Below are 24,636 nucleotides of genomic sequence, written 5' to 3'. Positions count from 1 at the left end.
ATAAACCCCAAATAAGAAAAAAGCAAGGAAATATTGAAAATCAGAGGAAAAATAAACTGGAAACCTAACAGATTATTGAAATGCTAAACAAATACATCAGTTCTTTGAAAAGACCAACCTGATTAAAAAGAAAGAAAAAAAATCAAATGATCAAAAAGCAAATTGAAAAGATGAAATTATAAGACAGGCAGAAGATATAAAAAAGAATGACCAAAACTTACAATATGCTGAGAAAATGCCCAAATGGAATTTCTTGTTCAAGGACCAATAAAGAGATTAGTATCACTGGGTTGAAGAATATATGTTAAAGAATAGGTGTCAGGAGATTGGAAAGATGTGACTTTGGTGTGTGTGTGTGTGTGTGTGTGTGTGTTGCCTAGTTTATGAAGGGATTTAAATGCCAAAATAGAGAATTTTTCATTTTGTCCTGGGGGCAACAGGGAGCCCCTTAAATTAGTTGAGTTAAACATGACATACTTGGACTTGTGTTTTAGGAAAAAGTGTTAGCTGAATATAAGATGGATTGTAGTGGGGAAAGACTTGAGACCCATCATCAGAATATTTATTGTAATATTCCAAGAGCACATGGAGGGAAGTAAGATATAAGAAAGCAAGTAAAGAGATGAAGGCCTGTATCAAGGTGTTGGCAATCTCAGAGGAAAAAGAGGTAGATTTGAAGGTTGAGACAAAAGTATAATTGACAGATTTTGGCAATAGAATGTTATGAGAATAAGAAATAGTGATGAGTTGCGTATGACTTCCTAGGTTGTTAATTTAAAGGATTTGGAGGATAGTGTTAATTTAATCTCATTTGAAATAGAAAAGAAAGAAGTGGGCAGTGTTAAAATACTGAATTCAATTTTGGATATGTTGAGTTTAAGATGTTCACTAAGTTTCCAGTTTAAGATGTCTAAAAAGCAGTTTGAGTTGTAAGATTGGTAGACAGCAGAGAGGTCGATTTGCATATCATGAGTTTAGAGATAATAATTAAAGTTAGAGGAGCTGAGAAGATGACCAAATGAACTAATATAGAGGAATTAAAGAGGCCAGGAACCCTGTGGGATACTCAGGACAAGGGGGTATAAACTGGATTTGGAGTCAGTGAAGGAGACTGAGAAAGAATGGTCAGCTAGATAGGAGAAAAAACAAGAGTTTTAGGTGTCCCAAAATCCTTTCCTTTTTTTTATTCCCTTCTCTTTCTATTTTATTGGGTAACACAGATAAATGAATCTGTATGTATTTCCATCCTTAAGACAATTTGGATGAAAGTTTTGTTCAAATGTTGCCCACTACCTCTCCTATTTTCTTCTCTTTATATCTCTCTAAAAGCGACATGTAAGATAATTTCTCTTCCTTTCATCTTCCTCGTCTTTCTCCCTTTTCCCAGTGCATCCATTTTTCTTAATTCTTCAATTTTTTAGAACATGCATGTTTGCTGTTTATAGAGACTTCTATCTGCCTTAATAATGATAACATTTTTTACTTCATATATCATCTCAAATAATTTTTTTACTTCTCTTGAGTCTTGACTTTGAATGCCAGATTTTGTATTCAAGTTCTGGCTTTTCATCAGGAATGCTTGAAGTTCTCTGTTTCATTAAATGTCTGTTCCTCTTAAGAATTATACTCAGTTTTGCAGGTAGATTATTCTTGGTTTTTATCCTAATTCATTTGCCCTCTGAAATATTCAGGTTCTTTTAATGTGGAAACTGTTAAATCCTCTGGGATACTGACTTACTTCCATGATATCTGAATGGTTTCTACCTGGCTTCTTTCAGAGTTCTGGACTTTGGCTATAATATTTCTGGGAATTTCATTTTAGTTGCTCAGATAGTGATCTGTGTATCCCTTCAATTTCTACTTTAGTTTTTTGTTCCTAAATATTAGGGTGGATTTTGTTTATAATTTCTTGAAATATAATGAAAAATTTTATCATAGTTTTAAATAATTTTAAGTTATCATTCCTTGATTTATTTTCTAGGTAACTGGTTTTTTAATAAGATGTTTCACATTTTCTCTTTTTTCATTCTTTTGACTTTGTTTTGTTTTTTTTTCTTTATTAGTTATTGAGTCCTTATCTTTCACTTGTCAAAATTTCTATTTTTATGGAATTTTTTTCTTCTGTGAATTTTTGTTGTTTTTGTTTTATTAAAGCTTTTTATTTATAAAGCATATACATGGGTAATTTTTCAACATGACCCTTGCAAAACTTTTGGTTTTAAATTTTTCCCTCCTTCCTCCTACTCTCTTCTCTAGATGGCAGGTAGACCAATACACGTTAAATATTTTAAAATATATGTTAAATCCAATATATGTACACATATTTATACAGTTATCTTGCTGCTGCTTCTGTGAATTTTTGTACCATTCTGTTTTTTAAGGTGATATTTTCTTTAGTATTTCTGTGCCTTTTAAAAACCAAATGACTAATTTTTTTTTTGGTAATTTTATTTTATCACTCTCATTAATTTTCTTATTCTTTCTTCTTCCTCTCTGATTTATTTTCTTAGATATTCCATGAATTCTTGTTAGGTTTGTATTCGATTAACATTTTTCTTTGAAGCTTTTCTTGTGGCTGTTTTCATGTTATTTTCTTCTAAATTTGCATTTTTATCTTCCCTTTTCATCATAATAGCTTTTAAATTTTTTTTTTGTTTGTTCATTTTTTTCAAGCTATTTCTTGTCTTTTAATTTTATCCTAAAAGTTGGACTTTGTTCCTGGAATAAGGTTGGAGACAATGTCCCAAACTTCAGACTTTTTCATGTTGCTGTTTTCAGTTATTTCTGTGAGTCTGTAAGCTTTTAGTACTTTGAAGGAAGTGTGATCTGGAGAGAAATGTGGTTATTGCCTTCTTGTTCTGCATTGTATTCTTTACCCAAGTCTTTCCCCTAGAACCACAACCAAGAGTATTTCTGGAACTATGATTTGGTTTCCTTGTTTCCTGAAGCTGCAAGTTCTAGTGCTCCTCTCCACCTTGGAATGGCAAGTGGGAACTGTTTATGGGAAATGTGACAGTATCCTGTACCTAGTACCAGTAAAGGGTCCTATGTCACCTTTTTTTGATCAATTTTGTGACTCCCTTACCCTCTCTGGAATGAGAGGTCCCAAAGCTGCTGCTGCCACTGTCACAGCTCCCTTTGGAACCCTCTATTGTTGCTGTTGCTATTATATATGCTCTGGGATAGCATCTACCTATTTTGATCACCTAAATTGTCTTGAGTTAAAAAAAAAATCTCATTCTTACCTTTTGTTTCCTTTGCCACTCTAGAATTCAATTTGATGCATTATTTTAAACTTCTCTGAAGAGGAATGTTGGGAGAGTTCAGGTGAGTTGCTGCCTCTATGCTGCCCTCTTGACTATGCCTTCCAAAATAAGTGAAATATGTGTGTATACACATACATATGAATAACACACATATACATGTGTTTTACATATATGTGTTCCTTCATATATAATCTACACACATATATGTAGGTAATATTATGAATCCTTACCTCCCCCTATAATTTCTTGAAATTATTTGGTGTTGTAAACTTAGGTTTTAGAACTGGTCAAGAAGAAAACAAAAATATAACCATGGGACTGTATTTTCAAAATCAAAATCTATTAAATAAGGTATTTTTCTTTTTTAAAAAAATAATCATCAACAAATAGAAATATGTCTTAAGTCACAATTATATAATTTGAAGAGAGAAAAAAGAAGTTATCTTCTATTATGAAATTTTAATGGTAAACTACCACAAATGACAAGTGTACTGAAATATGCCATTTATGACAAATAAAAGTAATGCTATTAACTGAATATTTTCAAAATAATGTGATAAAATGTAATTGAATTGATTTTATTCTGATCTGAATTTTCTTCTTAAGTTCATCATGCTACCACTTATTTATTTCATACTTATTTTTGTCTTTTATCCAGAATAAGACATTTTATCTATGCTTTCTAAAATGTCTGAGCTGTTATTTGAGACTGACCTTGGATAATTGCCATACTGGAAAATAGCTGACATTATTTTGTATGGTAAACAAAGCATTGCTTGAAAAACAAAACTTCCAGTACTAAAATGTGTTATTTGCAAAAGAGAATGATTTTTATTTGCTAAGGGCATATAACAGTTATGTAACCAAAATTAAAACAAATGACTTCCAAGATTATTATTCATTTTCCAATATTATAGGAGTTATCCTGCCATTTAGCACAAGGTGAAATTGGAAATATATGAATATAACACAACTCAATTTATACATCATGTTTTATAAATTGATGTTATTTTCTAATTCTATTCAAATTTTGATTAAAATGGACAAACATTTTAGACATAATGCTGAAGTAATTAAGGTTAGTATCAATAAAAAAAAAGTGGGGACTCATGCCTTCATATGGCACATTTTTATATATATTTGAAACTTTTCAAAGTAGCAAATATAGATATTTTTGATACTAATACCCGAGAACAAACAGGGATTTTTTCAATGTGTGATGGAAGGATGCTTCTATCCATTGTTGGGAATGACTATTCTTTTCTTACCTGAAATGAAGTTATTGGATATATATTAACATGGGCCTCATTCCAGTGCTGTCCTTTATTTCCACTTGAAGACCATAATGGATTTTCTATTGTAGTTTGGCCTTTTAAACGTAGATAAACATTTAAAACACCTAAAAATAATAATAAGATTTTATCTTCCACAGTTTATATAAAAAGTAGTAAAGAATTATAATTATATATTTTATATTTATTTTATTTCTGTTTGCAAAGCAGTTATAGCTTTAAAAAATGAAGATATGAAGTTTTTTTTTTAATTGTGGAATATCTTGTATGAAGTGATGTAGAGAAAAATTAATCACACACACATATATATTACATATACATATCAATATATGCATATTATATATATATATACACATATATATACACACACATATATATATCCAGTTATACAAATCATGATTATAGCATACAGTAAGAAAAATAAAATGTAGATTGTCATTCTTACCTTTTATTACCTGTTGTTAAAGTTAAAACACACATTATTGCATAATTTAACAAAATATGATTTACAAAAGTGTATATAGCATATATTATGGGTCGAAACATTATTTTGTGTTTTTTTAATCTTTCTCAGAAAGTATTTTTTGAGTTTTTGGTTTAACACCTATGTTAAAATGAATCAATAAAAACACAAACAATTTACACAAGAAAACTTCAAAGTCCATGGTAATCATTCTTTGAATTCAAAACACTTAGTATTATACTGTTCATGAACATTAATTATTTCAGATAATTTATCCAGATGTACATTTATCAAAATTATATCTATACATTTCATATTTCAATTTGGTGGTTAAAAAAACCCCAAATAAACCAAAAAACCAAAACTGAGCATTAAATTAACTAAGGAAAAATGCATGTTTTAACAAATTCTGACCTGCATTCTTTATTCTTTAATCTTATAACAAACTGTTTGACCATCACCATCGCATAACATTATAGTTGGACTAAGATAGCCTGAATTCTAGTTTCAGATTTACAAGATATTAGTTGTTTGACCTGAGTGGAACAAAAGTTCTTTGTGCCTCAGTTTTCTTATTTATATAAAGGTAAGAGATCTCCAAGATCACTTCTGGGATAGATGGCATAGTGGATAGTGTTGAGCCTGGAGTCAGGAATACTCATTTTCCTAATGTCAAATCTGGTCATATCTAACTGTGTGACCCCTGGCAAGTCACTTGATTCTGTTTTCCTCAGTCCTCATCCATAAAATGAGCTAGAGAAGACAATTACAAACCCCTCCAATGTCTTCACTAAGAAAATTCCATATAGGAGTCCCTCATGAAGAGGGACATGACTGAAAAATGACTAAATAACAAAAATCACTTCTAATTTTAAATCCTAAGCAAAATTTATTTTGCATAGTTAGGCATAAATAATCACAATTGTTCAAGTATTTCTTTGCTCTTAAATGATTTAAATTGATATTTTCAAAATTTCACGACTCTTTGTTAATCTTTTCTGGCAGAAGAGTACTGGCAGAAGAGAAAAGGGTTATGTAAACTTATCCTCATTAGTTTATAAATAAGAACCAGCCAATTTGACCTCACTCTCCATTTAGTCACTCCAGGAACTTTTCTACATTCTTGATAAAACATCTTCTTACCCTGAAGAAATCTTTATCTTAAGAAAGATACTCCTTCTTATCCTATTCTTATCCTATCCTATTCTCTAATTGGTGATCCTCCCACTTGGGCTACCATTTATTGAGAAACATCAGCCATGATGACTTCATTCCCAACTCAACCTTTTTATTTAACTTCTAGTTCTTAGTTGCCTTATCTACTTCCCCATTAGAATGTTAGGTTTTTCAGGGTAGGATCTGTCTTGTTTATATTTATATCCCCAGTTTTTAGGATAATGCATGACACATAGTAGGTCCTTAATAAATATTCTAATTCTTTATTTTAAGTCAAATCAACAAGCATTTATTAAGCACTTACTATGTGCAGCTAGGAATACAAAGAAAAGCAATCTAATTGGGGAAACATAATTCAAACAATTATGTACAAGCAAGATAGGTAATGATATGTGCCTGAGTGCCAAAATAGTGAGATTTACACATACGTGCACATAAACACACAATACACACATATGTATACATGTGTTTGTGTATATGTGTGTATAGACAGAATAGAGAGAAGATATTATAGAAGAGGGGGATAGGGAAAGATAAAAGATGGAATGTAAGCTGAGAAATGAAAAAAGCCAAGAACCAGAGATAAGAAGGAAGGAATTATATACTTAAGGATTAGGAAACAAAAATGCACAGTAGGAAATAGAGTGTTTTAAATTATGTATAAGGAACAACAAAGAATCCAGTGTCACTTAACTGTGGAATAGATGGAGGTTCATAAAGTGCAAGATGACTGAAAGGTTTTATCTCTTTCATGTTTTTTCCCTTTTACTCTGATTTTTCTCTCCTAATATTATTGTGCCACAGTTCCCTTTTGATGTCCTGACCTAGTTTCTCCAATTGTCCAATTGTCCAATTATAATCTGCCTCAGATTATAACCTTTCCCTCTTAATGTTTGAAGAGATAAAAATTTTATATCTTTAGGCTATGATCATTCCTTCTTAATGTTTGACAGGATAAAGGTCTATCCATTTTAGACATCATTAGAATATCAGTAATCTCTCCAGTACCTCCTTCCATTGTGTCATCCTAGGTGCCTCCCCCCATTAGGTTACCCCCATCCAGATACCTCCCCCTTTATGTCATTGTTCTTGTTATCCTATAAAAAATCTTGCTGTCTAATACTCAAGGCTGGATTCTTTGAGATGATAGTCTCTTCCAGCCCTGGAACCAACCATGGATCCATTTGGTCTCAGTATATCTTTCCATTTAATAAACTATTAAATTGGTCTCTAATCTCTGTCTTGCTCAGTTTCTCTGGCATTACAGTATGTTGCATAAAGCAATGTGTATTAAAAATAAATGAACTTACTACAATTTTAAAAAAAGAATAAAAATTAAATAATAATTATAAATAAATATAAATATAAATAATTAATAATAATAATATAAATAAATAATAATAACAATAAATAAAAAAAAAAAGAAAAGGTAGGAAAGGGCCAGATTATGAAGGTTTTAAAAGTCAAATGGGCAGTGGGGATTACCTTCCTGAATTTAATAGGGAGCTACTGGGGTTTATTGAATGGTGTAGTGTGACTTGGAAGGTCACTTTGATAACTTAGTACAGAATGTGCTAGATTGAGAAAAGACTTGAAATCAATCTGGAGGCTATTGCAATTTTGAAATGAGGTAAGGGCTCACATTGTCTATCTAGTTACCTATCTATCTTTATGGTATTCCTTATTTGGTATTATACTTTTAATTTTCATGAGTTTATTTCTATTATAAATAGAAAGTATACCAGAATGTCAGTTTATAACTTATATGTAATGTTCTAAATCTTCTATGATTACTACTACTACTTGCTCACATTTTTATATCTCTTTTAAATTTGTCTTTTTTTTCAATATACATTATCATTTCATAATGCCCAGCATGGTAATAAATTGAATGATAAAAATAAAAATAATGCAGACATGTCAAGTAAAATGCTATTAAATATGTAGGGTTTTTTTTTTAGGGGGAGGGTAAAGAAGTATATAAACTTTTTTAGTCTTTATAAACTTTGATATGATGCAATTAGAGAATTTCCTGTGGGGGAAAAAAAAGAACTTTTTAAGGATAGACTATTGCTCTGAAATTTTTAGTTTAGGAAGTTATCCTGACTACAGAGACAGTATGTGTCAGAGATAGTCTCATAAAATATACAAAAAATTACATTTGTGACAAGTGGCTATCTGATATGAAGACTGAGTGAAGACATCAGAATGAATCTATTGGATACGACTATTTCATATGACTAAAATTTGATTAATTTTTTTGTGGCATTTATATTTTATCCCTCCCCATTATAACTTGATCTTATCTTTTTCATCAAAAGTACATGACTTGCTGTAATTAAAGCAAACCTGGATCATACTATTGACAAGTAGTGATCAGGAGCTCCTTGAGAAAAGATTCTTTTTCTCTTCTCTTTATATCGTTTGCATTTAGCACAATGATTATTAACACACAGAAGGTGTTTCAACTATCTGACAAAATGTGTGGGTTAATATTCAAGTTGCTTAAGGAAGTCAGTTTTATTAGAAGTTTTATTAAAATGAGGCTTTTTATTTGATTGTTTTCTGAAATATGGAGGCAAGTATATTGCAATCATGAGGCTATAACAATGCTATTAACAGTAATTACAGGTACCAATTTTATGTATGCTTAAAACATCTCTTTTGGGTATTTTTTTCTATGTCTCCCCTGTAACCCACTCATATTATATATATATATATATATATATATATATATATATATATATATATATATATATATATATATATATATGTATGTATGTATGTATGTAGACATATACATATATAAAACATATATTTTTCTCTTTGACCACCTTACTAAAGTTCTTGAATTTGGGATTCTGCAAGGTCTAGCTGTGAGAGTGCTGTTATCTTCTTCCTTTATAAAAGAATTTAAATTAAGCTGCATATCTACTTATTTATCCTGATGGTCCAGAACTGGCTTTACTGGGAAAGCAATTTCCTGGCTAACCTATAAAGCACTTTTCTTGGATTCATCTTTACTTCTAGGTTAGCCGTAAGTATCAGATGACCCCAGTGGACCCAGAGAATGATCCCCATTTCATCTTGTCTCCCCTAACATATTGCACCCTCTTTTCTTGTCTATTGGCTCCTTCCTTACTGACTTCAAATATGGCTATGTCTCCCCCAGATGCAAACATCATTTGATAATTATCATCTTCTATCTCTTACTCTTTGTGGATAAACTCTTTGAAAAAGTGAGTGTCAGAAATGTGGTAATAGAGAATAGAGAAGATATTGTGGATCAAGAGAAATAAAGATGTTGGGAAGACAGATGTCTTTCACAAGGAAGAGGTTGAGTTTTCCTTTGGTAATACTGTATTTGAGTTGACAAGACTAAATATTCAAATTCACATATTCAAAGACACATTTTTGAGGAGATGAAATCTAAGGTCCTATGGCATTCCATATCTAAAAGTGGAAAACACATCAATCATTAGCAATCTAGCACACACAATCCTATCAATATCTAATACAAATATCTGCAAATCTCAAATTCTCATTTTAGTAATTTGTGAATCTCTAGTCAGTATACTTAGCAAAAACAAAAAGTAACAAATTTGATAGTTGTCTTTAAGTAAGAAATAATAGCATTATTTCTTACTTAAAGACAACTATCAAATTTGTTACTTTTTATTAAAATTATTAAAATAATAGTATTATTTTAGATTTACATAGTTCTTTAGCACTTTTCAAAGTCTCTGTTTATGCATTAGCTCCTTTAGTTTTCAAAAACAAATGAAAAATCAAATAGATAATACAAGTATTATTATCTCCATTTTTTTTGTTTAAATTGGAGAAACAGAAGTTTAGGAAGGAGATTTCATATATACATACATATATATATATATATATATATATATATATATATATATATATATATATATATAAATACATATGTATGTGTATGTGTACTCATATGTGTGTGTGTGTGTGTGTGTGTGTGTGTATAACTTGTCCAAAATGGCATTGCTTTTACACACTAGAATAATGACTTGATGATGTCATCTGATTCCAGATCAAGTTCTTTCTCTATCAAAACACTGCCACTTCTCATAATATTACCTTCAATCACATTTATAAAACTAATGGACAATATAAGTTTTATATTATTATTGAGTAAATATAAAAAGGCCTCCACAATGGTACAGCACAGAACACAGACCAGGCAATTATGGGAAAACATGGACAACAAATAAACAATGGATGAAGGTGTCACAATGATGAAAGCAAAAATCAATCTAAAAAATTAAGGATGAGTTTTGCAAATAAGAAAATGAAGGTTCTAAAATTCATACAATATGGCTATTTTAAAATAATATTTCTAAATATGACAACTCTTCCATTCTCATTAAAATATATTACATAATTTGTCAGCCAAGTGTCTAGTATGAGCTAAAATCTCCAAAATGACTTTAAAATTCATCCCTTTGGAGATTTTACTGAGTTATTCTCCTTGGGAAAATCAGGTTTGGTTGCTACCAAAAGGTTTGACTTTTAATTTGATTATGGACTTAGGGAAGGAGAAAAGAAATATTGAACTTCTGAATAATTATTAGAAAAATTGTTGATCAAAGAAATAATCCATGACTATCTTGTCCAGAATTAATTTTGATTATTGTTATGACTTTATTTCCCTCATTTTTGTTTTGAGACAAACATAGTAGCTCACATTATCTTACCTATATGTTGTCCATACATGTGATAAAAGAAGCTGAAACAATATGCAGTATTTGTGGCTCCATAAGGATTTTTGGGGGCTATGCTGAAAACTGGACTTAGTAATCTGGCTTTTTCTCCTTCTAATCTGGGCCGAGAGGTCTCAATATACATATAATAACCTAAAAAAAAAAGAAAAATAAGCTTAGATTATTTGAATACTGACATTTCAACTTGGTGGGGTTGGTGGCATAGTAGATAAGAGTGCCATGCCTAGAATCAGGAAGACTCATTTTTCCTGTGTTCAAATCTAGTCTCAGATACTTAATGCCTGTGTGATCTTGAGCAAGTTATTTAACCTTTTTTGCCTTAGTTTTTTCATGTTTAAAATGATTCAGAGAAGGAAATAGCAAATCACTCTCTTATCTTTGGAAAAAAAAAACAACAAAGAAAAACCCAAATGGAGTCATGAATAATCTGATACAATGGGAAAATAACTGAACAAAAATATCAACATGGGAATTGAAGTTAAAAGTAGAGCTTAAAATTATTAAATGATATTTATTTTTCATATCAAATAAATATTGATGGATTGCTTTTTTTAAGCTCTAAAAGTTGATAGTTGTGTGTACAGATGTCAGTATTGACATGATAGTAGTAATTTAATATATGAAATCTATCAATAAATATGCTGGTAACTCAACAATGAGAAATAAGACTGCATTGCCCATACAACTATAAAAAATTCTTTGAGTAGTACTCATTAGTACCAAAAATAAATGAACACAAATTTAGAAGTTACACATAAAATAATGAAAATTTTAGTCAATTGGTTGAATAATTCAGGTTTAATAAATTACAATTGTTTGAAAAATTGAAAAATTCAGATATTGAAGCAAGAATGGGGTTGAGTCTTTATGTTTTAGATAAAGTCCTCTATTTTCTATCTTGCTTTATGAATGATCTTATGGGATAAGAAACAATCTAGAATATTCAAAATTATCTTAAAGTTTAGTATCATATAAAGAATAATGCAGTAGTTATATCTTCATAATTGCTACATGGTCAAAAACAACTTCATAAAAGTTTTATTCCAATTCTACAGCAATAGGTTGTCTGGCATCTCATAATCACTAATTAATTAATAATGTTACCAGGAAATTGGCTACTAGGTGATAAAGTTGTTGGTAATAATGTTTGGAGAGATTGCGAATATGTATCAGTGAAAATAATCTCAGAGGGTGAAACCATAACATCTTGAAATATTGAAGATAATAAAACTATAAAATGATTGCTAAGTCTTGCACCAACCTGGCATTAATATTGCATTTTAAGTGCCTATAGGTCTCTACCTACCTTCTATTCTGAAGACTTTCATTCACAAGGATTTCATACCTTCTTTGGATCCAGTGCGATCAGCATTAGGCCCAGTATTGGGGGTATACTTTGTATTTCTAGTTGCAGTACTTTGCTTTGTCCAGTCAAAATTATCTGTATCATCTTGAGTGAACAAACAGATGTTACCATCTTCAAATCCACAGTGAAACTCACCTGTAAGAAAATTAAATAAACTATATCAAAAATTGCCATTCTAAAGCACTATTCAATAAAAATAGTCAATAACATGGGTTAAAGTAGTAGGATTTAGCTTCCTCAGAATTTTTTCTAATTTGTCTAATCAACAGTAATTTAGAACTTTTTTTCTTATTACCCAAGATAGACTTTCTTCCTCTGAAATCTGACTATTTATATCTCTTGCATATTTTCAATCAGGGAATGGCTCTTATTTTTATAAATTTGGTAATTATATATATATATATATATATATATATATATATGTATATATTTAAGAAGTGATATATTTGCTATAAATTCCCCCCAGTTTTTCTTTTTCCTCCTAATTTTGACTTAATTGTTTCTCTTACTCTATAATGTGATTATTATTTATTTGGTATTTAGTTTATTTGGTGTGATATGGAATAAGTAATTAAGGTAGTATTGTTATTTTGATTTTATTAACTCAGTTTTCCTATGAACAATTGATATATCTTCAGTTATTAAGATCTATCTTTTTGTGTGTGTAGAGTATTTCTAATTGTGTTTATATAGATATAGTCTTGGAAGGTACATCCAAGTGTTTCTTAAATACTCCTTTCTGTCAGTTGCTATTTTAAATGGACTTTCTCCATCTCTTTCTGCTGTATTTTATTGAAAATTTATAGAAATGGTGATGATTTGTGTAGATTTATTTTATATTCTGCAGCTCTGCTAAAATTTTTCTTTTTTCCCCCAGTTGATTCTTTAGGTTTCTCTAAGTATATCATCATCTTATCTGGAAAAAAAGATAGTAGTTTTATATCCTTTGTATCTTGGAATACTTACTCATTCAATTTCTTTTTATTCTTAGCATTTCCATTACAAAATTGAATAATAATGTTGATAATGGACATCCTTCTTTCACCCCTTATCTTACTGGGAAAGCTTCTAGCTTATCCTGATCATAGATTATGTTTGTTCTTAGTTTTATAGACACCACTTAACATTTTAATTTTAATTTTAATGCTGAATTTACTGTCTAGTGTTTTTAAATAGGAATGGGTATTGTATTTTATCAAAAGCTTTTTCTGCATATATTGACATAATCAAGTGATTTTTGGTTTTGTTATGGTCAATTATGCTTAGAGTTTTCCTAATATTGAATTAGTCCTTCATTTCTGGTATAAATCTCATCTGGTCATAGTATATGATGTTTGTGATACATTTCTGGAATTTTTTTCCTAGAATATTATTTAAATTTTTTGCATAAATATTCATTAGGGAAATTAGTTTATCATTTTCTCTGTGTATTTTTACTCCCCTAGGTTTAAGTAATAAAATCAGTGTTATAGAAGGAATTTTGCACAATTCTCTTACCTATTTTTTCAACCAATCTATATAGTATTTGAATTAATTGTTCTTTAAATGTCTGGTAGAATTCACTTGTAAATTCATCTATTCTATCCTCACCCCACCTCTCTTTTAGGTTACTCACTATTGGCTTGTTCAATTTCTTTTTTTAAAAAAAAAATAGGGTTATTTAAACTGCTGTTTCTTCCTTTGCTAATCTGGGCAATACATTTTAAAAATATTTATCAATTTTAATTGAATTGTCAGTTTTACTGATGTATTGTTGGGCAAAATAACTCCTAATGCTTTAATTTCATTTTCTTTGTGCATTTACACTATTGATATTCATAATTTGTTTTTCTCCTCTCTTTTATAAGATCAAATTCACCAATGAAACCACTTTTTACAAAAAAATATTATTTATCATAAAATATTTATTTTGTTGTTTTTCCCACAAAACCCAACTCCTACTTTTAGTTATTAGTTCATAATTTTATTACTCTCCTTTTCTATTGGGGTTTTTTATTTTAGAGTGTAAATGAGGATTTTCAATTTCTAAGTTTTCAGTTTTTTTAGTTGCATAAAAAATTCACCCATCTCTTTTACTTATATAAGCTTTTAGTGATATGCATTTTCTATTAAGTATTGTTTTTGTTGTATCCAACAAATTTTAGTATGTTTTCTCATTACTGTCTTCATTTCAAATGAAATAACTTTGCATGATTCTATGATTCATTCTTTAGGATTAGATCAATTTTAACTCTGGCTTCAATGGCTCTTTATCAAATGTAATATTTATTGTATTATGGTTCAAAAGAGGTACATTTAATTTTTCTTTTTTTCCACATATTTTGGTGAAATTTTTATTTTTATGACTAATTTCTGTGAAGGTGTTTTGCACAACTGAAAAATTGATATACTTTTTTCTATTTCCATTTAATTTTCTCCAGAGGCCAATCATATCTAATTTTTGTTATTTTAATTAGTTTTGTTAATCTTAATTTTTTGATGTTTATTTTATGACTAGATTTTTTTCTAGTTCTTAGAGGAGAAATTGAGTTTCCCAACTAGTAAAGTTATACTATTTCCTCTTGAAATTTATTTAACCTTTCCCTTAAAAATGGGGATAGTATGTCATTTGGTATACACATAATTAGATTTAATATTACTTCATTGTTCCTAGTACCTTTTAGCTAATAGTGTTGCCTGGATTATCTTTTTAATTACATCTATTTTTTCTTTTGCTTTGCCTAACATCATGATTGTCAGCCCTGTTATTTTTATTTCAACTGCAGCATAATAGTTTATTTTAATTCTGTGTGTAAAATACTAGTTTTAAGTATATCTCTTACAAACAACATATTGTTGGAGTCTGTTTTTTAATTCATTCTCCTATCATCTTCCATTTTTAAAAATGAGTTTATCTCTTTCCCATTGATATTGTTAACTGTGTAATTTTCTTCATCTTTTTATATCTTCCTTTTCTGCTTGTTTCTTCCTTAAAATTCTGTTATGAATCTGACCATTGTGTCCCTTAATCTACCTTTCCTTATCATTATTGTACCTTTCTCTTATCCTTTTCCCCTCCTACTGCCATATTGTATAATAGCCAATTCTAAGTGCATATGTGTGTTATTCTCTTGAACCAGTTCAGATGAGAGTAAATTTTAAGTTTTTCTCACTCCTATCCCCCATTATTTCCTCCATTATAAACATTCTTCCTTGTGCGTCTCTTATATGAGATAATTTCCCTCATTCATCCTTTCCTTCTCCACTTCTCCACAAATGAATCCCTTTTACTCACACTTCTGTTTTTTCTTCTTAGATCATCCTAACATATATAGGCAGATGGGTGGTGCAGTGGGTAGAATACTAGGTCTGGAGTCAGGAAAAAGAGTTTTCCTGACTTCAAATGTGGTATCAGACACTGCTAAGTGTGTGATCCTGAGCAAATCATTTAACCCTTTTTGCCTATGTTTCTCTACTATAAAATGAGCTAGAGGAAGAAATGGGAAATCATCGTATCTTTGCCAAGAAAACCCCTAAATGAGGTCACAAAGAATTCTACATGATTGAAAAGACTGAACAACCACTACAATCACTAAAACAACACAATAATATGTTTGCATCCATGTCCTCTCAATAGAGACTCTTCCTTCTAACTGCCCTATTAACAGTAAAAAAAAAAATTAGGGGCTACATGTATTGAGAATGTAAAAAATGTATCCTTGTTAAATGAATCCCTTGTTACATCTCACTCATTTACTTTTATAATGCTCTCTTGAGCCTTGTGTTTGAATGTCAAAGTTACTATTCAGCCCTGGCATCAGAAATGTTCCTATTTCATTAAATGTCCATTCTCTCCCCACCTCCCTGTAGGATTACACAATATTAAGTTTTGCTAGGTATATTATTCCTGGCTGTAATCCTAGCTCTCTTGAACTTTAGATTACTGCATTTAAAACCCTCCAATCCTTTAACATGGAAGTTGCTAAATCTTGTATAATACAATTTATAGCTCCACAGAATTTTAAGTTATTTCTTTCTGGCTGCTTTTAGCATTTTATTTTTCATCTAGAAATTCTAGGTTTTAACTATAATATTTCTAGAAGTGTTCTCTTTGTAATTTCTTTCAGGAAGTGACAGGTTTCGATTTCAACTTTACCTTATGGTTCTAAGACATCAGGGAAATTTCCATTTATAATCTTTTGATATATGATTTCTAGGGTCTTTTAAAAAAATCATTCTTAAATAATCCAATAATTCTTAAATGATCTCTTCTCAGTCTACTTCCATGGTCATTTAAGATATTTCACATTTTCTTTTTTTCCATATTTTTGATTTTGTTTCTTCATGTCTCATGGAATCATTAGCTTCTACTTGCCCAGTTCAATTTTTCAAGGAGTTATAGTCTTCACTGATATTTTATCATTTGGCCCATCCTGATTTTTAAATTTTCTACTATGCTTTCTCTTTCTAAATTCCAGACATGATGCTGCTTCCACTACATCCTTTGACATGATCTTGGCCAGTTCCATTTCCAATGTCCAGACTTTTCTCTCTGTCTTTCTAAACTTCAGTGGACTGAAAAATTACTCACTATGAATTTTTCTTGGCTTTTCTATTCAGAATTTGATTTTACCTTTTTATATTTGTTTTGCAGGAGAAATTTTGGGGCAACTCTGGTGTTGTGACTCTTTATCTTCATTTTTCTTAACTTTATTATTCAACAATAAGTAACTGAATTCAATACAATTCAACAAGCATTTATTGAATGCTTTCATTGTGCTCAGCTCTGTGCTAGGCACTGGAGATACAAAGACAAAAGGAAAAGACTCCTGCACTCAAGATCTTTTTTTTTTTTTTTTTTTTGAGGAAGGGACCAGATCAATAGGTTAATCTATATCACAACAAATTTATGCTTCAAAAAAAAATCAAAGGGAAGACATCACTAATTTTAAATAGGAGGCTCAAATAAATTTTCCTATTGGAAGTTGTTCCTGAAAGATACTTTAAAAGAATCTATAGATTCTAGTCACTGGGAATAATTTATTCAAGGAATTCAGGGGAGAAAGGAATGTTATATTTAGGAAATGACTACTAGGTTAGTTGCTTTGATTGGAAGGAAGAATGTATGGGGAAAAAAATGAAATCAGCTTCTACAGACCCATTGGATCTCAACTATGAAAGGCTTTAAATACTAATAAGAGATGTTTGTATTTTATTCCAGAGGTGATTTGGAACCATTAAAACATCTCAGTAGGGAAGTTGTATGCTCAGACATATAACATGGAAATATCAATGCTTGTAGCTTTGAATGTATTGGAGTGGGAAGAGACTGAAGGCAAAACTAATTAAGAGGTTATGGCAGTAGTTCAAGTGAGAGACAATTAGCGCTTGTCTCAAGATAGGAGTTGTAGCAATGAAAATTGGATCAAAAGAATTTGGCAAGCAATAAGAAATGAGAAATACAGAAGAATTAAGAAGATTACTCTAAGATTGCAATCCAACATGACTGAAAGAAGTGTTACTCCAAAGAAATATAGAGAATTTAGCAAAATGGAAAAAAATGGATATTTTGGAGGGAATATAGTGATTTCAGTTTTGGATATGTTAAGTTTGTATGGTCCATGAGACAATTAAGTAGAGGAAAGAGTCAAGAACTGAATTTAAACATTATTTACATCGATGTCAAAGTTGAGCCCCTAAGAACTGACAAGAAAGCATATTTGGAAACTTCCGGGGGTGGAGCCAAGATGGCGGAGCAGGCACACACAACTCTCTAAGCTCCTCTCATTATCCTCATAACCAACTATTTAATCCAGCCTCAAAAATAACTCTTCACTGCTTAAATTCATGAAGATTAGAAGCATTACAACTTACCAGCTGAAGTCAATCTGGAAGATCGCTAGGAAAGGTTTGTCCTGAGGGGCCAGGAATAGACTAGCATAGGCAGTGAGAGGCTAGCATCCTGAGCAGACCAGGGGCGGGGTGATCTCTGTGGCTAGAGAAGTTATAGGGACCACTCTTCTATAGGCTAACTGCTCTGCCTTGATTACAAAGCAGTAAAGTGGCAGAGAAATTAAAGCCTAAAACAGAGGATACTCTAAAAAACACCAGAACCTAACGAGATCTGGCTGTAACCCCTCAAACCCGGAAGTGACTCAGGCAGACTTTACCCCAGCCCTGCAGCCACATCCTGCAGTTTGGGGCTTTTGTGGGGGCAGTTACTAATCTGCATGGCAAGAGGGCACAGCCTGGGCAGCCTCTAATCGGTAGAGTGGGGGGCTCAGCCTGGGGCAATCGAACCTCCCCAGCTGACTGTGCTTCCGAGGCAGACACTTCTGGTCCCTGCAAATCCATTCACTGCACAACTACTATACCCATAGCCCCAGGGCAGGTTTTGGCTTGGGAAATGAAACTCTCACGGCTCAGCATCTAGCCCCAGGGCAGTCATTATCTCACACAGCGGGGGTTCTTTGAAGGGCACTTTGCCAGCTTGGCCCTGCAGGCCTGAGTTACTTTCGGGTGGAGAACTCTTTTCCAGAGCACTCCAGTACCTCGCTGCTTTTTGTAGCCGGTTGGCAGGACAGCTACCCATCCATATACCTTTCACTGCTCTGCAGAGGAAGCTGATAACCTCCTGGCTCTGAAGGCAGACCTTACAGGCTTTAACAAAATGAGTAAAAAAATCAAAAGAACGATTGATAGTTTCTATACAGAAAGAGAACAGCTTTTCAACCCTGAAGAGACTAATAGCAGACAGTCTCCAGACAATTGTTGGTCTCCAATACAAAAGGCTCTCCTAGAAGAGACTATTAAAAACCTTAAGAGAGCTAGAAGAGAAATGGGGAAAGGAAAGAAGCTATGCAAGAGAGTACAGAAAAGGCACATAACTCACTAAAAGAAAAATCTGATAAAGTGGAAAAATAAAACAACCTCCTGAAATGTGAATTGGAAAAGGTAAAAAACTCCCAAGAAGTGCAGGGAAACAGAATTTGCGAATTGGAAAAAGAAAATAACTCACTAAAAAAAAGTAGTGAAATGGAAAAAAATTCCATAGAACAAAACAACTCAATTGGACATATACAAAAAGAAGGGAAAAAAAGCTAATGAAGAAAATAACTCACTAAAAATCAGAACTGAACAAATAGAAATGACTGATTCATTGAAACATCAAGAATCAGTCAAGCAAAACCAAAAAAATGAAAGATTGGGAAAAAATGTCAAATATTTACTTGGAAAAACAATAGACCTGGAAAATAGATCTAGGAGAGATAACCTGAGGATCATTGGACTACCAGAAAATTATGATGAAAAAAAGAGCCTAGATACTATTTTACAGGAAATCATCAAAGAGAACTGCCCAGAAGTAATAGAACCGGAAGGGAAAATAGGCGTTGAAAGAATTCATCAAGCACCTTCTGAAAAAGACCCTAAAATAAAGACTCCGAGGAATATTGTGGCCAAACTTCAGAATTTTCAGACTAAAGAAAAAATTTTACAAGCAGCCAGGAAAAAACAGTTCAAATACTGAGATGCCACAATAAGGGTCACGCAAGATCTGGCTGCCTCAATATTAAAGGATTGAAGGGCCTGGAATCAGATATTCCAAAAGGCAAAAGAACTTGGAATGCAGCCAAGAATAAACTACCCAGCTAAGCTGAGTATTTTTTCCCACGGAAGAAGATGGACATTTAATAAAATAGAGGAATTCCATCTGTTTCTAAGGAAAAAAACAGACTTAAACAAAAAATTTGATCTCCAACAACAGGAATCAAGACAAGTAGAAAAAGGTAAAAGGAACTCTTGAGAACTGTATTTCTGTTGTGGATATACATAAAAACCATATGTATAATTTGCTTTTACCAATATAACATAAAAAAGGGAAATAGAAATAGAAAGAGGATAGTGTCAGAAAAAGGGAAAAGGAAAGATAAAAAGAGAGAAACTACATGCGACAGTGAGGCAAAGGAAACCTATCATAACTGAGGGAACTTATAGAGGGGGAGGAACATTGTGTGAATCCTACTCTCATCAGAGCTGGCTCAAAGAGGAAACAATTGACATATTTGTTTTACACAGATTCTTCTCTCACTACATTAAAAAGTGGGAGAGGAAAGGGGAGAAGGAAAAAGGTAGAAGAAAGGGGAAGAAATTCAAAGGGAGAAGGAAGGGATACTAAAGAGGGAGAGCTGTGTGATGTTAGTGGGACCAATAAGTTTAATACTTGGGAAGAAGGGAAGAAGGGCAAGAAAAAGAAAAGTATAATGTGGGGATATTAGGATGGCAGGAAATACAGAATTGGTTATTTTAACCATAAATGTGAATGGGATGAACTCTCCCATAAAGAGGAGGCGGATAGCAGACTGGATCAAAAGTCAGAACCCTACAATCTGTTGTTTACAGGAAACACATTTAAAACAGGGAGATACATACAGAGTAAAGGTAAAAGGCTGGAGCAGAATCTATTATGCTTCAGGTGAAGTAAAAAAAGCAGGGGTAGCCATCCTTATCTCAGATCAAGCAAAAGCAAAGATTGATCTAATTAAAAGAGATAAGGAAGGAAACTATATCTTGCTTAAGGGTACTATAGATAATGAAGCAATATCAGTATCAAACATGTATGCACCAAGTGGTATAGCATCTAACTTCCTTAAAGAGAAGTTAAGAGAGTTGGGAGAAGAAATGGACAGCAAAACTATAATAGTGGGAGATCTCAATCTTGCACTCTCCGAATTAGATAAATCAAACCACAAAACAAATAAGAAAGAAATTAAAGAGGTTAAATAGAATATTAGAAAAATTAGATATGATAGATCTCTAGAGAAAACTGAATGGTGACAGAAAGGAGTATACTTTCTTCTCAGCAGTTCATGGAACCTAAGCAAAAATTGAACATATATTAGGACATAAAGACCTCAAAATTAAATTCAGGAAGGCAGAAATAGTAAATGCTTTCCTTTCAGATCATGATGCAATAAAAATTACATTCCACAAAAAGTTAGGTGTAAACAGACCAAAAAGTAATTGAAAACTAAATAATCTCATCTTAAACAATGATTGGGTGAAACAGCAAATTATAGACACAATTAATAATTTCACTCAAGATAATGACAACAATAAGACATCATACCAAAATTTGTGGGATGCAGCCAAAGCAGTAATAAGGAGAAATTTTATATCCTTAGAGGCTTACTTGAACAAAATAGAGAAAGAGAAGATTAATGAATTGGGCTTGCAACTTAAAAAATAGAAAAAGACCAATTTAAAGCCCCCCAATCAATTGCTAAACTTGAAATTCTAAAATTAAAAGGAGAAATGAATAATATTGAAAGTAAAAAAAAATTATTGAACTAATAAATAAAACTAAGAGTTAGTTTTATGAAAAAAACAATAAAATTGATAAACCTTTGGTAAATTTGATTAGAAAAAGGAGAGAGGAAAATCACATTAGTAGTCCTACAAATGAAAAGGGAGAATTTTCCACCAATGAAGAGGAAATTAAAGAAATAATAAGGGGTTAGTTGCCCAATTTTATGCCAATAAATTTGATAACCTAAGTGAAATGGATGACTATCTCCAAAAATATAGGCTTCCCAGATTAACACAGAAGGAAGTAAATTGCTTAAATAATCCCATTTAAGAAAAAGAAATAGAACAAGCTATTAATCAACTCCCTAAAAAAAAATCTGCAGGACCAGATGGATTTACATGTGAATTCTACCAAACATTTAAAGAACAATTAACCTTAATGCTTTATAAACTATTTGAAAAAATAGGGAATGAAGGAGTCCTACCAAATTCCTTTTATGACACAGACATAGTACTGATTGTTAAACCAGGTAGGTTGAAAACAGAGAAAGAAAATTATAGACCAATCTCCCTAATGAATATTGATGCTAAAATCTTAAATAAGGTATTAGCAAAAAAACTACAGAAAATCATCCCCAGGATAATACACTACGATCAAATAGGATTTATACTAGGAATGCAGGGATGGTTCAATATTAGGAAAACTATCTATGTAATTGGCCATATTAATAACCAAATTAAAAAACCATACGATCATCTCAATAGATGCAGAAAAAGCATTTGATAAAATCCAACATCCATTCCTATTAAAGAAACTTGAGAATATAGGAATAATGGACTTTTCCTTAAAATAATCCATAGCATCTATTTAAAACCATCAGTAAGTATCATATGTAATGGGGACAAAGTGAAACCATTCCCAATAAGATCAGGAGTGAAACAAGGTTGCCCACTATCACCGTTACTATTTAATATTATATTAGACATGCTAGCTTTGGCAATAAGAGCTGAGAAAGAGATTAAAGGAATAAGAACAGGCAATGAGGAAACCAAATTATCACTCTTTGCTGATGATGTGAAGGTATACTTAGAGAACCCCAGAGATTCTACTAAAAAGTTACTAGAAACAATCCACACCTTTAGCAAAGTTGTAGGATACAAAATAAACCCACAAAAGTCATCAGCATTCTTATATATCACTAACAAAACACAACAGTTAGATTTACAAAAAGAAATTCCATTTAAATATAAAATATTTAGGAATCTATCTGCCAAGGGAAAATCAGAAACTTTATGAGCAAAACTACAAAACACTTTCCACACAAATTAAGTCTGATCTAACCAACTGGAAAAATATTAAATGCTCTTGGTGAGCAAATATAATAAAGATGTCAATACTACCTAAACTGAACTATTTATTTAGTGCTGTACCAATCAGACTCCCAAATAATTATTTTGATGATTTAGAAAAAATAACAACAAAGTTCATATGGAAAAACAAAAGGTCAAGAATTTCAAGGGAATTAATGAAAAAAAAATCAAATGAAGGTGGCCTACCTGTACCAGATCTAAAATTATATTATAAAACAGCGGTTACTAAAACAATCTGGTATTGGCTAAGAAATAGACTAGTTGATCAATGGAATAGATTAGGTTCAAAGGACAGAACAGCCAATAACTTTAATAATCTAGTGTTTGACAAACCCAAAGACCCCAGCTTTGGGATAAGAAGTCACTGTTTGACAAAAATTGCTGGGAAAAGTGGAAATTAGTATGGCAGAAACTAGGCATTGATCCACACTTAATACCGCACACCAAGATAAGGTCAAAATGGGTTCATGACCTAGGCATAAAGAATGATATTATAAATAAATTGGAAAAGCACAGGATAGTTTACCTCCCAGACCTGTGGAAGAGGAAGGAATTTATGACCAAAGAAGAACTAGAGATCACTATTGACTACAAAATAAAAAAATTTTGATTATATCAAATTGAAAAGTTTTTGTATAAACAAAACTAATGCAGACAAGATTAGAAGGGAAACAATAAACTGAGAAAACATTTTTATAGTCAAAGGTTCTTATAAAGGCCTCATTTCCAAAATATATAGAGAATTGACTCTAATTTATAAGAAATCAAGCCATTCTCCAATTGATAAATGGTCAAAGGATATGAACAATTTTCAGATGATGAAATTGAAAATATTTCCACTCATATGAAAGTGTTTCAAATCACTATTGATCAGAGAAATGCAAATTAAGACAACTCTGAAATACCATTACACACCTGTCAGATTGGCTAAGATGACAGGAAAAAATAATGATGAATGTTGGAGGGGATGCGGGAAAAGTGGGACACTGATGCATTGTTGGTGGAGCTGTGAATGAATCCAACCATTCTGGAGAGCAATCTGGAATTATGCCCCAAAAGTTATCAAATTGTGCATACCCTTTGATTCAGCAGTGCTACTACTGGGCTTATACCCCAAAGAGATACTAAAGAAGGGAAAGGGACCTGTATGTGCCAAAATGTTTGTGGCAGCCCTGTTTGTAGTGGCTAGAAGCTGGAAAATGAATGGATGCCCATCAATTGGAGAATGGCTGGGTAAATTGTGGTATATGAATGTTATGGAATATTATTGTTCTGTAAGAAATGACCTGCAGGATAAATACAGAGAGGATTGGAGAGACTTACATGCACTGATGCTAAGTGAAATGAGCAGAACCAGGAGATCATTATATACCTCAACAACGATACTGTATGAGGATGTATTCTGATGGAAGTGGATTTCTTTGACAGAGATCTAACTCAGTTTCAGTTGATCAAGGCTGGACAGAAGTAGCTACATCCAAAGAAAGAACACTGGGAAATGAATGTAAACTGCTTGCATTTTTGTTTTTCTTCCCTGGTTATTTATACCTTCGGAATTCAATTCTCCCTGCGCAACAAGAGAACTGTTTGGTTCTGCAAACATATATTGTATCTAGGATATACTGAGACATATCTAACATGTATAGGACTGCTTACCATCTGGAGA

At 31.7% G+C, this 24,636-nt stretch overlaps 1 protein-coding gene across 1 annotated transcript in view; it reads right to left on the bottom strand.

Moving 5' to 3' along the window:
• The window catches only part of MDGA2 (MAM domain containing glycosylphosphatidylinositol anchor 2), an 816,139-nt gene that overhangs the window by 103,470 nt on the left and 688,033 nt on the right, over positions 1 to 24,636 (bottom strand). The window contains exons 13-15 of the mRNA XM_051978002.1: positions 12,294 to 12,449; positions 10,922 to 11,080; positions 4,535 to 4,665 (exon numbers count right to left, since the gene is read on the bottom strand). Of these exons, the coding sequence (XP_051833962.1) occupies positions 4,535 to 4,665; positions 10,922 to 11,080; positions 12,294 to 12,449 (446 nt within the window). The remainder of the gene's footprint in view (positions 1 to 4,534; positions 4,666 to 10,921; positions 11,081 to 12,293; positions 12,450 to 24,636) is intronic.

Source organism: Antechinus flavipes, chromosome 2, assembly GCF_016432865.1.
Source record: "Antechinus flavipes isolate AdamAnt ecotype Samford, QLD, Australia chromosome 2, AdamAnt_v2, whole genome shotgun sequence".
Lineage (NCBI taxonomy): Eukaryota > Metazoa > Chordata > Mammalia > Dasyuromorphia > Dasyuridae > Antechinus > Antechinus flavipes.
This window is presented reverse-complemented; position numbering and strand designations above follow the sequence as displayed.